At 35.8% G+C, this 16932-nt stretch overlaps 1 protein-coding gene across 1 annotated transcript in view; it reads left to right on the plus strand.

The window, feature by feature from the left end:
- plekhh2 (pleckstrin homology domain containing, family H (with MyTH4 domain) member 2) overlaps positions 1 to 12100 on the plus strand; it is a 68229-nt gene extending 56129 nt beyond the window's left edge. Inside the window, exons 19-30 of the mRNA XM_077236358.1 lie at positions 481 to 593; positions 674 to 853; positions 984 to 1081; positions 1169 to 1346; positions 2368 to 2523; positions 2612 to 2709; positions 3662 to 3803; positions 4995 to 5140; positions 5225 to 5354; positions 8166 to 8252; positions 8358 to 8507; positions 11474 to 12100. Of these exons, the coding sequence (XP_077092473.1) occupies positions 481 to 593; positions 674 to 853; positions 984 to 1081; positions 1169 to 1346; positions 2368 to 2523; positions 2612 to 2709; positions 3662 to 3803; positions 4995 to 5140; positions 5225 to 5354; positions 8166 to 8252; positions 8358 to 8507; positions 11474 to 11659 (1664 nt within the window). The 3' untranslated portion in view covers positions 11660 to 12100. The remainder of the gene's footprint in view (positions 1 to 480; positions 594 to 673; positions 854 to 983; positions 1082 to 1168; positions 1347 to 2367; positions 2524 to 2611; positions 2710 to 3661; positions 3804 to 4994; positions 5141 to 5224; positions 5355 to 8165; positions 8253 to 8357; positions 8508 to 11473) is intronic.
- The last annotated feature ends 4832 nt before the right edge of the window (positions 12101 to 16932 follow it).

Raw genomic sequence — 16932 nt, forward strand, 5'->3', positions numbered from 1 at the left:
GATGTCCTCATATGAGGTTGCACGGTCTTGTGGTCTTCCAGCGGTTTTCTGCCTAAATAGAACCTCTATAGTTTTGCACTTGAAAGCAAAGAAATTAAGACAGCCACACATATTAATATTGTAATTTTACTGTTGTCCTAACCCTAATCATGAAAATAATTATTATTATATAGACAGATTGAGTTTATTATCTGTATTAAATAAATGCAGTGACTAATTGATTTATTCAGTGGCTTATGGCCAGCAGGGGGCCCCAGATCTCAAAGGCCCCAAGCATTTGTGTGGTGGTTAATATTAATGAAAGGACTGTGGCATGTGGGTGTAGTGCTCGAGGCGGAGATGTTATTAAAATGTAACCATGGCAAACATTATATCATACATTTACTTTATTCTCAAGTTCATTTTGACCTCATGCTGCCCTTTTAAACTGTAGCTGTATAAAAACAGTTTAATGTCCATATTTGTCCGACTCCTTCTCAGGGTCTCCTCTCTGGAGACACCCAATGCTGTGTTTCACTAAGGAAGGACTGTCTTCTCCACTCACCACCCTGCCTTCAAAGGCTCTACAAACTGAAGCCATCAAGCTATTTAAGGTGTGTGTTCATTCATTACAAATTTGGGGAGCATAGCCCCAAAACACAGGCAAAAACACTATTTTTTCTCTTCTTTACAGACATGTCAGCTCTTCATTAATGTGGCCATTGACACTCCAGCCATAGATTATCACGTGACTCTTGCCCAATGTGCTCTACAAGTGTGTCTCACCCACCCAGAGTTGCAAAACGAGATCTACTGCCAGCTTATCAAACAGACACAGAAGAGGCAACCACACGGAGCGCATGGAAGCCTGCAGGTAAGAAAATCACATGCTTGTGATGTAAACACACACCACTAGGGGGGGTGCTTGGCTTTTTGTGTTTCTCGCCAACTTGGGAGTGATTTATGAGTATGTCCATGACTTGTTTACATTTTCTCTAACACAGGGGTGGCAGTTTCTGGCTCTGTGTGTTGGTCTTTTCCTGCCCACACACCCCACTCTTTGGTATTTGCAAGTTCATCTCAAAAGATATGGAGATTCAAGGTAGATCAGATAAATTATCATACTTTTCCATGAAGCACATTCCACTCACTTAATTTGACAGTTGCTCAATCTCTGAATTGTTCCCAGGACAGAGGTGGGGAAGTATGCAATTTATTGCCAGCGTTCACTGGAGCGGACGCAGCAGAAAGGGGATCGGCAAGCCCGATCTTCACGTATGGAGATCTTATCAATCTTACTCAGGAACCCTTACCACCACTCTTTGCCCTTCAGCGTACCTGTACACTTCCTTAACAATACCTACCAGGTCCACACATTTCCAAAACACTTTATGATAAAGGAACAGTTCATCAAGAAATTAACATTGATCTGTCATTATTTACTCATCCTGATGTTCTTTTAAATCTTCATGCAGCTCATTTCAATATGAGTGACCAAAAAAAAGTACATGGATGATTTAAAACTGTTTATTGTGCTTTCTGGATCTTGACATGGTCTCTATGAGTCATCGTGTGGTGTTTTTGTAGCTTGAATGGTAAAGCCTGACTTTAACAACAACATCTTGGGTTTGCTATCCAAAAAATGCAAAACATGCAAGTATCTTTTCAGTATCTACCAACTGCATGACTGTATAGAAAACAGCTGCATGAAAATTCTTTAAAAAGGATTCCCATGGGCAAGTAAAACTTGAACATTTCAGGAAAATTTAATTGAATGTAATAAATGTTTATTATAGTGAATAAACATTAAACATCAAATAAAGTGTGGAGGAAAACTGTCTGTTATGAGACTTATTGGAGATAATTCCTTCAAAATTATTGATAACTAAAAAAAAAGGTTTTTGAAATAATATCTTATGCTCACCATGGCTGCATTTATTTAATAAAAAATACATTAAAAAAATTATATTGTAAAATATTAGTGCAATATATTAAACTATTAAAATGTAATTTATTCCTGTGATGGCAAAGCTGAATTTTTCAGCATCATTACTCCAGTCTTCAGTGTCACATGATCCTTCTGATATCATTCTGTGCTGATTTGGTGCTCAAGAAACACTCCCTAATTATTAAATAAAAATAACCCTGAAAATCTAAGAAAAAGTTTTGCAAAATGTGTAATTTAGTAATTTGCAAAAAGTCTGGGAAAAGAGGTTCTCTTTTTATACTCCACGGAACAAAAATAACAGTTTAGAACATCATGAAGGTGAATAAATAATGTGGGAATTTTTATTTTTTGGAAGAACTGTTTCTTTAAAAATCACATTACGAACTATTGGTAATTGACCATCTACTTGTCTAAGCTAACAGTCTGTCTTTGTATGGCAGGTTGTTGGTTTTGATGCTTCATCCACAGTGGAGGAATTTCAGAGTCGGCTGAACCAGGACACAGGCATGAGGAAAACTGGTCAGTCCGGTTTCAGTCTTTATTCTGATGACCCCACTGGCAAAGACCTTGAGCACTGTCTTCAGGGAAACCTGAAGGTCAGACACTCACACACACTCTACAGGACAGTGACTTATTGTACTTTGTAGCCATTTTTATCGTAAAACCAAAGTCCTGTGTCCTTAGATCTGTGACATCATTGCAAAATGGGAGCAGGCCTCGAAGGAGCAGCACACAGGCAAATCTGAGAATGCCAGGACGGTGAAACTCACTTATAAGAACAGGTAGAGTAAAGGGGTCGGATTCAAGAAAATTCTTAAGATAAATTCTAAGTTCGTAAGAATGTCCCTTAATGCATTTCTTGAAAAATTCTTAAGTTCTCAAATATTAAGAAAACGAAAGGCTTTGCTGTTATTTAATTTTATTGCTGAAGACACGTTGAATGAAAAAATCACCTCAAATCAAATCTTTGTGGGCTGCCTGCAGATTCCGTAGTTATAATAAGCGCTCAGACTAAGTTGTTCTAACTTTAAGAAGTTATTTACGATTATTTTAAGAACATTCTTTTCAGGAATATGAATGCTTCTTAAATGTTGTCTTAAGAACAATCTTAAAGGTCCCATATTGTAAAACTTTCTGAAGTTTTATTTTAGGTTTTGATGTCCTTAAAAATATATATTTGTGGTATAAGTACCAAAAACCATCTCAATATGTTTTTACAGCTCCTTTCTCAGGAGCTCTGCCAAGAACAGGTCAATTTTGGCCTGTCTACTTAATATTCATGAGCCTCTCTTCTGATTGGCCTGTTGTTTGAGTGACCCACCATTGGTGGGGTTGGTGACTGAAGGCGGTGATGACTGAGTAGTTCTGACATCACATTTATACGGAAGTCACAACAGCTCATGAAAAGGCACAGCTACGTGCAGGCTTTGTGCGTTTGTCTGTGGATCGACTGTTTTGAAACTTATATGGTAGTTTCATAGCCCCAGACCTCTATTATCATGAAAAAAGCCAGGAAATTTCAGGGACCTTTAAGAAAAAAGATAAGAACCTTTTTAGGAAAAGGTTTTGAGATTACAAAATATTCTTATCTTTTTTCTTAAGTTAGAAAATAAGAAGAAAATAGCAGTTTTAAGAAGTAAAGAAGAATTTTATTCTTAGATTTCAGATTCTGAAACAGAACATCATCAACAAGCCTACATCCAACAGGCTGCAATTTGTGTCTGTTTCCTGTAGGTTGTACTTCTCCCAGCAGATGAGAGGAGAGACCGAGAGAGAGCGGTTGCTTCTGGCATACCAAACAAATGAGGAGATTACAGCTGGTCATTTCCCTGTCAACAAAGAGCTTGCTTTAGAGATGGCCACCCTGCTAGCTCAGGTACTCGGTGCTGCTCCTATTATATTACTGGAGAAATCTTACAAACCTGTCAAGACATGTTCAGGGTCTTACTGTATTTCTCAACTACTTTGGCAATGAATTAAACAGCCCACTACATTTCTTCGACCCCACACCCTCTCTCCAAAATGCACACCGGCCAAACCGATGTCAGCAAATTCAAATGCAAATAATGAGGCCCAGTGGATCTGATCACTTAAAGCACCTCTGAAGAAAATTAGCTCAGTTTTGGCTACCATTAATTAAAAAATTTTTATATTGTTACATTTTCATGACAATTAATCAAAACCAATAAAAAAAACAAATTATTGTAATTTGTGTAAAAATCATATAAATATTTTTAACGTGATACATAATGAATTATTATTTAACTTTTTGTTTAGACTGTCATAGTTTCAAACATGTAATTAATATTTAATCAATAGATTCCTGTATTTTAAGTCTAGAACAAATAGTGAAACAATGAAATCTATGCATAAAAGACATTTGAAAAGCAGCCAAAACAAATCACGATGGCATGGTGAAACTTCTATCCACATTTTTAAAGAGCCTCCTAAGAAAATGAGCTCTATTTTAGGTATCATACATTTTTTGTATATTTTTACATTATAATGATGTCAATTAATCAAAACCAATTTTCATTTCCATAATTCTGGGGTGGTGATGGCGCAGTGGATAAGACACATGCCTCTGGTGTGAGAGACCCGGGTTCGAATCCACTGTGAGACACCAATGTTTCCCTGAGCAAGACACTTAACCCCTAGTTGCTCCAGAGGCGTGCGACCTCTGAAATATATAGCAATTGTAAGTCGCTTTGGATAAAAGCGTCAGCTAAATGAATAAATGTAAATGTATTTCGAAATAAATCAGTGTCATTACTGTAAGGTCAAAAAAATTTTCTAAAAAATGTATAGAATTTAAATACAATAGTATTTGTTTTACTGCTTTAAATTCATGCTCATTAAAGTAAATATTGTATTATAGTAATTTGTTAATGGAGAATAATGGCAGTTAATAAAAAAATGTCTGAACACAATGCGGTAATGAGAATTTGGGGAGAAAATATCCTTAATTTTCACTGAAATAATGCCATAATCCAAAACATCTTAATGCTCCTAAAATAGGCTTCATTTTCTTTAAGTACGTAAACCTAATGGGTTTTGTGTCATGCAGGTGGAGTTTGGGGACTTTGAGCGCCCATTTTCTAGTCCAAGTGGTTCAGGAGCTGCACAGACTAAGTCCAACCAGAGCCTCAAACAGGTTCTAGAGCGTTTCTACCCGAAGCATTACAGACACACCTCCACCGAGGATCAAATGAGGTATTTATGCCTCCAGTGAAACAAACTAATATATGAATGCAAATAATTTGTTTGGCTTGCCAACTGAAATGCATGCATTCTCAGGCAGTTGCTGCAGAAACTCTCTACCCGCTGGGCATCTCTGAGGGGACGGAGTTCTTCAGAGTGCATACGAATCTACCTGACAGTGGCCCGGAAGTGGTCATTTTTTGGAGCCAAACTATTTGAGGCTGAGGTAAGTTAAGGCCCCTTCACACCAAGAACGATAAATATAAAGATAACGATACAGTTCTAAAAATCATTCTAAATATAAAAGAATAGCAGAGTTCACACTTCAACTATAACAATAACAGCCCAGAGAAACAAGATTTTTTTCCAGCTGGTAAACAATAAAAACATTGGCAGCCAATCAGATTCCATCCTGCTTTAAAGAGCTCGAGAATTTAAAGTGGCAGACGACAAAACTGCAGGCACGTGGTTATAATAAACAGAGCGATATTGTGCTCTGATATAGTTATCTTTATAGTTGTCGTTCTTGGTGTAAATGGGCCTTTAGTCTCCGTGTAAGACTAATGGCGATGTGTAAAATCTTTCAATATTTAAATACTCAAAAAAGTGTAAATGAGTCATTCCATGAAACCGGTACGATTTGGACTTACACATTTTTAGATTTTTTACCAATAAATATTACTTTTATGAACAGCCCACAACATTAATGACATATTTAACTTCCAGAAAAACATATTTTCCCACCTCAGGCATCAAATCCCTATTATTATTGGTTATTATTTTAAGATATGGGCACTATTAGTCTTCAACCCCGTTATGGACAATATATGAGCTCTTTGAATATGATTATAAAATGTATTTGTAATGAAATCAACATTTTCCTATTAATCAGATGTCCCTCACACTAATTGAGTAATTGCAAATATAAAAGTTACATAAAATCTCACACTTTTGCTATACTAAAGCCTGAAATGGGCACTTTTTGTGACAGCAACCTCATAATTTTTTATCAAAGATGTGGCTAAACTTCAGAATTTTAACTAAAATCAGTATTCTTATGATTGCTCTAAACATTCTAGACTAAGTTCAACAAACATTAAATTACTTTTTCATAAACATAAAAAAATAATTAATAAAAACTTACGTGTGACAGGGTTGAGACTAGGGTAACGGGGTTGAAGATGGTAACGGGGTTGAAGAGACAAATACAGCTTAACATATAAATAGTTGTTTTTTGCTCAAATTGACTGTAACACACAACGGAATGCTTCTTTAAACGTTGGCACCTCTTTTTGTATTTTTCTTTCTGTTTTCTTTCTTTGTCCAGTCTTTCCTGAAGTTGTTCTATTTTCTTCTTCAGCCTGTTTCTTTCTTTTCTTACCTTTTTCTTCCCCTCCACATGTTGCCTACAAACACAATCAATAAATTAGTCAATTAATGATGAGAAAAGGATATGATGTGATAACAGGGGAAAGAACACTATGGAAAAGGATGAAAGAAATCAGGGCTCTGTAGAAGGGTAAAAATGAATCCGGTTGATGGCTGCCAAAACAGCGAGCAGCCATCAACCGGATGTTTTTTCAGTCAGTAAACCTATCACATGCAACCTAAACAACTAATAGTAGGTTACTTTTATTAACTATACTTTGAATTTTCTAACACTTTCTAACACATCCTAGTCATTTTCTAAAACTCTTAACTGCTCACTGTTGCTCTACCTTGAAGATCCTGGCGGTGGATGGGGCATGATCTGGGGGATGATCTCTTGGGCATGATCTGGACTTTGTGGAGGAGTGGTTATGTTTTTCAGTGCCTCTCTCCTCTCCTTGCTTCTTTTGTAAGCTTCTCTCCACTTTCTACGCTTCAGCCGCTGTTGTCTTTTACTTAATTTATTGATACCTTTCTTTTTTCCTGTCTCTACATTTATTCTCCATCTCTGGCGTTCATTTTGCAGATATTTCTCCCTTTTTTCAGGATCAGCTTTTAGCTGTGCACGATACTGCCTCTGCCTTTCTGCCGCTGTTGTCGGTGCCATCACAGACTCATAGATGTCTGTAGATGTTTAATTTGATATAATTAAATAAACATTCTTTCAGAGCAATTTACTTAACACTGAGATATGGAAATATAGGCAGTTGTATAATAATTCATTTAAATTACTGGATAACTTCAGAACCAAAGTGTTAAAAACACAACCCCATCACAATCTCACAACCCCGTTATGATCAAAGAAGTAACGGGGTTGAGTGTGACGGGGTTGTGATTTTTTGCTCAAAATGGCCACTGCTCTATATGTAGTGAATAAAAGGAGAGCACATGGCATGCATGATATTAAGGAATTGTGTATATTGTTGAAATAGCAAAGATAAATTTCACAAGTAATAGTTTTCTATCTTTATTTGATGTAACGGGGTTGAGTCGTTGAGCTTGACAACCACAATATCACAATATATAAATAAGTTATAAGTATAAAAGAAGGGGGTAACTTGCCTGTGTCTGCATTGAATGTTGTTCTGAAGACTTCAATGATGTCACTTCCTGTTATTGATGCCACATAAGGATCAGTCCATTATTTTTATGGGGGGAGAATGATGTGCGTAACGGGGTTGAGGGGTTACTGAGGTACGGGACTAAATAATGTGATTTTAATGAATAATCATGAACTTACTTATTAACAGCAAAAAAGCACAGATAGATATTTATGGGACTGCCAATATGTATGGACTTTTTTCTAATTTTATTGTTCATATCCCAAGTACACTTTCATAGAAGGCCATGAGGGACATGACAAAATAGGTAGTGTCAACTGAAAAAAAGGAGATAATTTCTAATATAAAGATAAAAAGTATGTCATGTTTTCAAGCTTTATTAAAGGAGACATTTCAATTGATACAAAAAACTTTTTAAAATACATTTTGGTGACCCAATAGATAAAATACTCTTAAAAAGATCAGAGGGACTCAAATCATACCGGTTTCGTGTAATGACTCAAATGCTGTGGCATTGTTACTTAGTCATACTCTCTTTCTCCCTGTAGCCCGTAACTTCCTCTCCACAGAAGAATGTGCGTGCTTGGCTGGCAGTACATGAAGATGGAGTCAGCACATTGGAGTTTAACTCTATAGTAAGTGAACATGTTCTTTTCAGAGCTGCAGCAATTTTTCATGTTGTTTCAAAACAATTCATATTTGTGAAGGGCTAAGATGAGTATTCACCTTGTATCTTCTAGAAAGTCCTTGGATCTTACCCTTATAAAAGCATATTGACATTTGGAGCATGTGGTCAAGACTTTATGCTGGAAGTAGCTCTAAGTTCTGGCACCAACACATCCAAAGATAAGTCTACAGAGAAGCATCTGTTTGCTATGACTCCATCTAAGGTAGGTATTGTGCTCTTAAATTAGTGTGGGGGGGGGGGGGGGGGGGTTGTTAAAAAGAAAAAAGTTGTTATGGAAATGACAATTGTGGGACAGCTATTTCTTTTTGACAGCTTTATTTGTGTAAATAAAAAATCATAATTTTCACATGATAAATATTGAGATGTTTTACACTAGGCTACAATCAAATGTTTAGGGTCAGTAAGATTTTTTATTTTTTTTTAAAGAAATTTACACTTTTATTCAGGATAACGATGCATTAAACTGATCAAAAGTGACAGTAATAATACTGATAATGATTTATACTTAAAAAAAAGTTGGGTAACAATATTTTAAGGTGACATAGTTACACGTTACTACATGTACTATAGTAATAACAGTAAATTATGCATATTTACAAGTAACTAAGGTAACACTTCATTTTGATGGTCCCTTTTGAACATTCTGTTGACTATAAGCAGGCCCACACGGAATACGCGCCCGCAGACTTACGCAGAAACCTCCGCAGATTTCCGCAGATTGAAGTAGTGCCCGACCATCATTGACAAGTACAACTTGCGCGTGTGGGATTGTGAGGGGTAGTAGGCTGCGCTGATTGATGTTTCATTTTTTTATGATAAAGCGAATGTTTAAAATGCCTAAAATAAAACTGAACGGGGAGGAATTAAGGAAACGTCACTTGTCTGCAAAAATCACAGCACAGGACAGAGCAAAATAATTTGCGAACGTTTTTTATGAGAATGGGGGAGTTATGTTTTGTAAAGACTGTCAACTCTACAGTATGTTGATTACCTGAGGTGACAGACAGCACTGGAGCATTTCAAATCCGCTTGCCATAAGAACAGAAAGGGAAAATGAGCGCCGTAGGTTTGTGTACTATACATACTCAAGTACGCGCTCATCTCCAGCATTTCATCGTCAGATACACTCAGAAACCCGTCAAAATAAAAGTTCTATTAGCATTTGTATTGTGAACCTCAAATAAAAGTTAAGTGAATATTTTGTAATGTTTTCATTTCTAATACTCTAAGATCTTTTTAACAAATTTAAAATAATTCCACAGATTTTTCCAAAAATGCAAACAAAAAAATGCTAAAAAAAAGTCATATATATATATATTGCTATAAACAATAATATATTTTATTGTGTATATATATATATATATATAAATACATACATACAATTATTAAAACCATTCTGCATAATTCTGCAGATTTTTCCAAAAATTCAAACAAAAAAATGCTAAAAAAAAGTCATATATATATATATATTGCTATAAACAATAATATATTTTATTGTATATATATATATATATATATATATATATATATATACATACATTCAATTATTAAAACCATTCCGCATAATTCTGCAGATTTTTCCAAAAATTCAGCACAGAAATCAGAAAAAAAGTCCGCAGATTGCGTGTGGCCCTGACTATAAGTAACTTTTTAACTGTCAACTTATTCTACTAACCATAACCCTACAAATACTAATACTCTAATACTCTAATGGCGCTTTTCCACTGCATGGTACGGTTCGGTACGGCACGCTTTGGCATTTTTCTACTGCATGGTACGGTACGGCTCGCTTCGGCTCACTTTAAATGGTACCACCTCTGTTGAGGTTCCAAGCGTACCGTACCGAATACTAAAATGTGACGTGGAAGCACTGTAGATCACTGATTGGTCAGACAGACAGAATCGTCACTACCAGCGTCATTGTATTTGCGAGACATCAAACCCGCTAGATTTAAATAGCCAGTAACCTATTTTTGGCCTAGCCTCCAATGTTTTAAAACTACTTGCTTGACTTGCTTGAAGAAAAAAAACTTCCAAAAAAGAAATGGCTGAATCGTGGTCAGTGGACGAGAACCGCAGACGTTCCTCTTGTTGGTTGCCGAGGAGCGGATAAACTATAACGATCAGTCATAATCCCACCCACTTTGAAGCAGTACTAACTGCAGTGGAAAAGCAACCGAGCTAAAGCGAACCGAGCCGTGCCGCGCCGAGCCGAGTCGTACCACGCAGTGGAAAAGCAAAGCGAGCCGAACCATGCCGCGCCTCGCCGAGCCGTACCATCCAGTGGAAAAGCGGCATAATAACACTCTAATGAGAGATCGTAGATGCATGTAGGTGCAGCGTTACTTATAGTCAACAGAATGTGTTAAAGGGACCATCAAAATAAAGTGAAACCGTAATTAACCCTAAACCAAACTCTATAGTAATAAAATGTATTTATTAATTTATAATTTTATTTTAAGTACAATGTAACTGTCACCTTAAAATAAAGTATAGCAAAATGCTGTTTAATTTTCTATTTATTCAAGAATCCTGAAAAAAAATTATCTAATTTTCTACAAAAATATTAACACTTTTTTTAAGACTATAAATGTTTTTTGAGCAGCAAATCAGCATATTAGAATAATTTCTGAAGGATCATGTGAGACTGAAGACTGGAGTAATGATGCGGAATATTCAGGAATAAATTACATTTTAAAATATATGAAAATAGAAACAGTTATTTTAAATTGTAATAATATTTCACAATGTGAAATGTTTCTCAAATGTTTTTAATGTATTTTTTTATCAAATAATTTCAACCTTGGTGAGCATAAGACATGTCTTTCAAAAACATTAACATCTTACTGACCGCAAACTTGAACGGTGGTGTAGATTACGTAACTTTTGGTTTAGGCCGTCATAGTTTTTTAAACATAATAATTAATACATAAAAGTCATTTGAAAAGTAGCCTGCAGTTGAAGAAACAAAGAGAACACAAACACCAAAGAACACAGAAACACAGCCTGATGAATACTTCTGTTTGCCGTTCATGAACATTATATTTCTTACAACTAACATTTCATATGCCGCTAGAGAACTGACTGAAATGCTGCTACAGCAAACATACATGCACATTGTACAAAGCGTATCTCACTGCATTTCTCTGTTTCCTTTGTGTTTTTCAGGTTCGAGACCTGACACTGCTCATAGCCAGCTACATTAACTGCACACAACAACAAAAAGCAGTGGTGCACCACCTGTCGGCCCCAGCCCTGCTTCTGGCCCTTTCTGGAGAGATGAAGAACAAGGAATCAAGGAGCAAGTCTCCTCCTGCTGCCTGCAGACCCAGCAAAACACCCACCCTGCTTTAATACATCCCTGCTGGGCCATGTGTGCTGGTGTTCACTCAGTAATGAATTAGGCTGTATCTAAGTTATAAGCTAGTGCCCAAAACCATCTTTACAATATACTGATTTACATCAAAGGGAATCTGGACATGAAATGAGAGACATATCTATAAAAGGGCAAGACTATAAAGAGACATCAGAAAAATTATTTATTGATTAAATTGATACAATTTAGTGCGTTTTTTTTGTTTGTTTTTTAAACATGACTTTCATTTTTGATTTTAATGTTTTTATCCTGTATACTGAAGCAACTTGGGTTGACTTGATTATTCATACACAATTTTTTAATGTAAAAAAAAAAAATCTTTTGAAATGTGATCATGTTAATGAATGCTGATGTATAAATATACTCAACAAAAAGCACATATATATGTACACACACATACATATAAACAAGTTTGAATGTATTTTTTTTTTGGAGTATCATATTTTACACACACACACGTATACATCAGGCTTTTATGGCTCATATATGCAATGCATTACAAATAAATGATAATTAAGGGATTAGTTCACTTTAAAAAAAAAACTTTTGCTGATAATTTACTAGTGAAACGATCGGTCATTTCAAAAATAATTAAAAAAGTTTAAGTTTTATAAGCACAAATGCTTGCCTTGCTCTGTTCTGTGATGCGCGTTCGTTTCAAAGTAATTGCGTATTACGTGACGTCACGAATGCGCATCACAGAACAGAGCAAGGCCAGCATTTGTGCTTATAAAACTTAAACTTTTTTATTTTGTTTTTAAATGACCGATCGTTTCACTAGATAAGACCCTTATTCATCGTCTGGTTTCTTTTAAAGCCCTTTGATGCTGCACTGAAACTGTCATTTGGACCATGAACTGTTTGGTTCCCATTGAAGTCCATTATATGGAGAAAAATCCTGGAATGTTTTCATCAAAAACCTTAATTTCTTTTCGACTGAAGAAAGAAATACATGGACATCTTGGATGACATGGGGGTGAGTAAATTATCAGCAAAAGTTTTTTTAAAAGTGAACTCATCCTTTAAGAGAAGGAAAATGTTCCCCACAAGCCTGTGGTGTCATATTTCACATTTACATTAACATGTCAAAATAATTTTTAACATTAAAAGATAATGTATGAATAATCAAGTGAACCCAAGTTGCATCATTCCAGTAAATGTTTATCTTGCATTTACTTTATAAAAATCATTAATGATTTCTGAGCAAAAAGGACTTTACTTGATTAAAAAAAAAAAGTAGGAGCTATCATTCAGAGGACAGAAGACAGGAAGTAGATTGTGTGCAGGAGTTTTTTCTGCAAAGTTTTGGTCATGCTAATAATTTATAGACCCTAGAAATTTGCGTATTAAATATGATAAAATAAGCTAATATATTCTCATAAATAGGCATTATACTTATTATTAAACAGAATTTTACAAAGAATGTTTAGTTTAAGTTATGAAAGAGTAAATGTTTTAAAATGTTTACTAAAAATGTTGTAACAGGCATTGCCAAATAAGTATTATTTTTCTCAGTTAATTTATAGCCCCTGGGAGTGACGTATTCTGGGGATACAAACATTTACAGGCAGATTATATATATAAGTTTTTTGTAATTAATAACATTTCAACATAAACGTAATACATACGTATACACAACAACTTTTTAAACATGTAAGTCCCCTCCAAATATTGCAAATATTTTAAATATATCAACTTTTATCTGAAGGTGAGTAAATTTCTATTTCCCACTATAGATGGCCATGTTTTTATTAAATGCTACCCATGAGCTAAACAAAGAATGTATGAACAAAGTCACCAGATCTACATATTCACAACAAAACACCCTTTCAACATGAAACCAATTTGGGGTTTGATTTTGATAAAATCACTTTATGAAATAAATGTTTTTCTCCAAAACATGTTGGCCACAATTATTGACACCAGAGATATTTTACTCATAAAAAATTCTAGGGAAGTATATTTTCATGAATATTAAAAAAAGAATTATCACACCAGGGTGACTAAACGTGAATTTTTGTAGCTATGATTGTTTGTTTCACAGGAGTTTAAATATGAGGTAACCAAAGGCCAAATTCCCTTAATCATTCATCACAATGGGTAAAACCAAAGAATATAGTTCTGATGTGCATCAAAAGATTGTTGAGCTTCACAAAATAGAAAGTGGCTGTAAGCTAAAGAATTGAAAATCCCCATTTTGACCATCAGGGCAAAAATTAAGAAGTTCCAATCAACTAAAGCTGTTACGAATCTGCCAGTAAGAGGACGTGTGTCTATATTGTCTCAATCAGTGCTCCGTTGTGCCGAATTTTGACCCCCGCCAAATTATTACCCCCCTAGCATGAGATATATCCAGCTGCAGACCCGCAGCACCACCAGTTTCAGAACCACAGCCCCAGAACCGGAAGTGAGGGAGGGGCGGAATTATTATTATTGCATTGTAGTTATTTTTGCAAGAATGTAAGGACAAAATTGGCCTGAGAGTGAGTTCCTCATTTGATACATTTTAAGTTAAATTTATACAGGATTGTTGTGATAAAATGGGCCTAGGGGTGAATTGGTCAATTGTTTTATAAATTTTTATTGTTTCTTTTAAAACAATGCCGAATTTTCTCTCTCTTTTTTTTTTTATTTTTGACATTATTATTTTACATAAAGAAAAATGCATGCTGGACGTTCTTGTGAAATAAAGTATATTTTATATAAAATGCCCATATGTTTTTTTTGTTTTTTAATTAAACAATCAAAACCAGGCATTACAAATTCATATTAACAATACATACCTTCAATATCAAAACAATTTAAACATTTTGTAAACACAATAAATAAATAAATAGAACATAAAATATCAGAGGTCTAATCAGTTATCAAATTCAAAGCTTTCTTATACAGAGTTAACTCCTTCATAAAAACCAAAAACAAAGGTCTTACCTTCATAAATCTACATAAACTGCTTAGCTAAAATAATTAAACTGTTATACATTAAAATGCCCATAAGTTTCAAGCATTATTTTTCACCATCATGATCAGGAAGTAACTCTCATAATACAATGAAACGGATCACTATATACAATTATATTACAAAAAATCAATGTTTTAAAATGCTTATTGTACTGTTCCTTAATGTATCATTATAACATACGTATAAAGTTTGACGTTTCGTGTGTAATAAAAGCATGCCGTTTCGTGTCTAAGCAAATTACGCTCCAAAACGTTAGGTGGCGTTACTCGGTTTCGAACGTAAGCTCCGCCCCTCACTTCCGGTCCTGGCGCTGGTGTTAGAACGTAAGCTCCGCCCCTTACTTCCGGTTCTGGCGCTGGGGTTCTGAAACTAGTGGTGCTGCGGGTCTGCAGCATAGGTCTGCAGCTGGATACTATAGGCTAGCATTGGTAGGTTTAGGTTTAGGATTAGTTGTGGGGGAGGGGTTAGGATTAGGCAATCAGGTAGTGACTTCAACGAGGGGGGTAATAATTTGGCAGGGGGTCGAAATTCGACACAACACCGGCACTTCTATATTTTACTCTTAAGCGTACCTGCACTTTTTCTTGCGTACCGCTACTTCTCGCATGTAGCCAGTAATCGACCACTGACAGAAAAGCGTCAGTGTCACGCCCGTTTCACATATACTCCATTTGCAGTGCGTATGTGGTGCGTGTTTTTTCCTCACCCATGTTAACAGTTTAGAGCTTTCATACTGCACGCGGATGCGGTCCGTCAATGCTCAGTGCAGTGATCGTTCCGAGTCTATTTTTGCTGTGCTGCACGCGCTGAATTAAAGTGACAGCGAATGGTTTGTGGTCAAAATACAGTTTGACATGAAAATATAATAATCTCACCATAAATGCATTTAATTAAATAAAATGTATTAATCTCACCATAAATGTATTTTGCACTTACAGACTTGGAGGAGTTCCGTTTTCACATGCACGCACACACACACACGCGCACGACTTGTTTTAATACATTTATGTTATCTCACATGCCATGATTTGCCAATGCAAGAGAGTACCGGCACCTTTCTTTTCCCACGTCAAGCACTGGTCTTAATGGACGGTGAGGAGGAAAGTTTGACTGGCTAAAGACTCTTTAAGGATCACAGATGGAGAATTGCAGAGATTACTTGAGTCTTGGGGTCAAAAAGCCTTAAAAAAAAATCAAACCCCTACATCACCACATGTTGTATGGGAGGGTTTCAAGAAAAATCCTCCTCACTCGTCCAAAAACAAACTCCAGCAAATTCAGTTGTCAGACACGACTGGATCTTCAAAAGGTACCAGGTTCTGTGGTCAGATGAAACTAAAAAAATATCTTTTTGGCAGCAAAGCCACCAGATGGGTTTGGTGCTAACAGGGATAAAAAGTACCCCATGCCCACGGTTAAATATACTGCTGGATCTTTAATGTTGTCGGCCTATTTTTTAGCTGGAGGTCCTGAACTTCATGGATTCCAGCAAATACCAACAGATAAAAAATCAAAACCTGATAGTCTCTGCTAGAAATCTTATAATGGGCCATGGTTGGATCTTCCATCAGGACAACGATCCAAAACAAACATCAAAATGAAGCTTCTGCCATGACCGTCCCAGGACCCTGACCTGAACCCTATAGAAGATGAGTGGGGTGAATTGAAGAGAAGAATTGCCAACATGGATCTGGGAATCTGAAGGATCTGGAGAGATTCTGTATGGAGGAATGGTCTCTGATCTCTTGTCAGTTCATCTCATCAGGCATTATAGGAGAAATCTCAGAGCTGTTATCTTGGAAAAAGGAAGTTGCAAAAAGACAATAATTAATAAAAGGGTGCCAATAATTATGGCCAACGTGTTTTGGAGAAAAACATATATTTCATAATGTGATCCCCCCCCCCCCCCCCCCCCACACACACACAGACACAATATGTATATATATATATATGTGTGTGTGTGTGTTTGTGGTATACATACACATATGTAGGCTATATATACTAAAACAGCATAATTTAAACTCTTTCTGTACAGTATTGTTGCTTTTTTAAAATCCAATCTGATTTTGCATCAGTAATGCAACTTTGCGTGGAAATGTGCATAATTTTTTCATGAAAATAACGTCAAAGAAGCAAATAATCTCTTTTTTTATGATTTGGGGATGAAATATGGCCAGAACTGTTCTTTGACAAGTTTTATGAGATTCTAAGTACACTTTTGTCATGCCATGGTATTCTAATACTTATATAAGAACCTTTTATGGTTTTCAGGCTCTGGCAACAATCTAA

The sequence above is a fragment of the Siphateles boraxobius genome, unplaced genomic scaffold (assembly GCF_051911475.1).
Source record: "Siphateles boraxobius isolate OS27281-9 unplaced genomic scaffold, OSU_SipBor_1 20, whole genome shotgun sequence".
In the NCBI taxonomy this organism is placed as follows: Eukaryota; Metazoa; Chordata; class Actinopteri; order Cypriniformes; family Leuciscidae; genus Siphateles; species Siphateles boraxobius.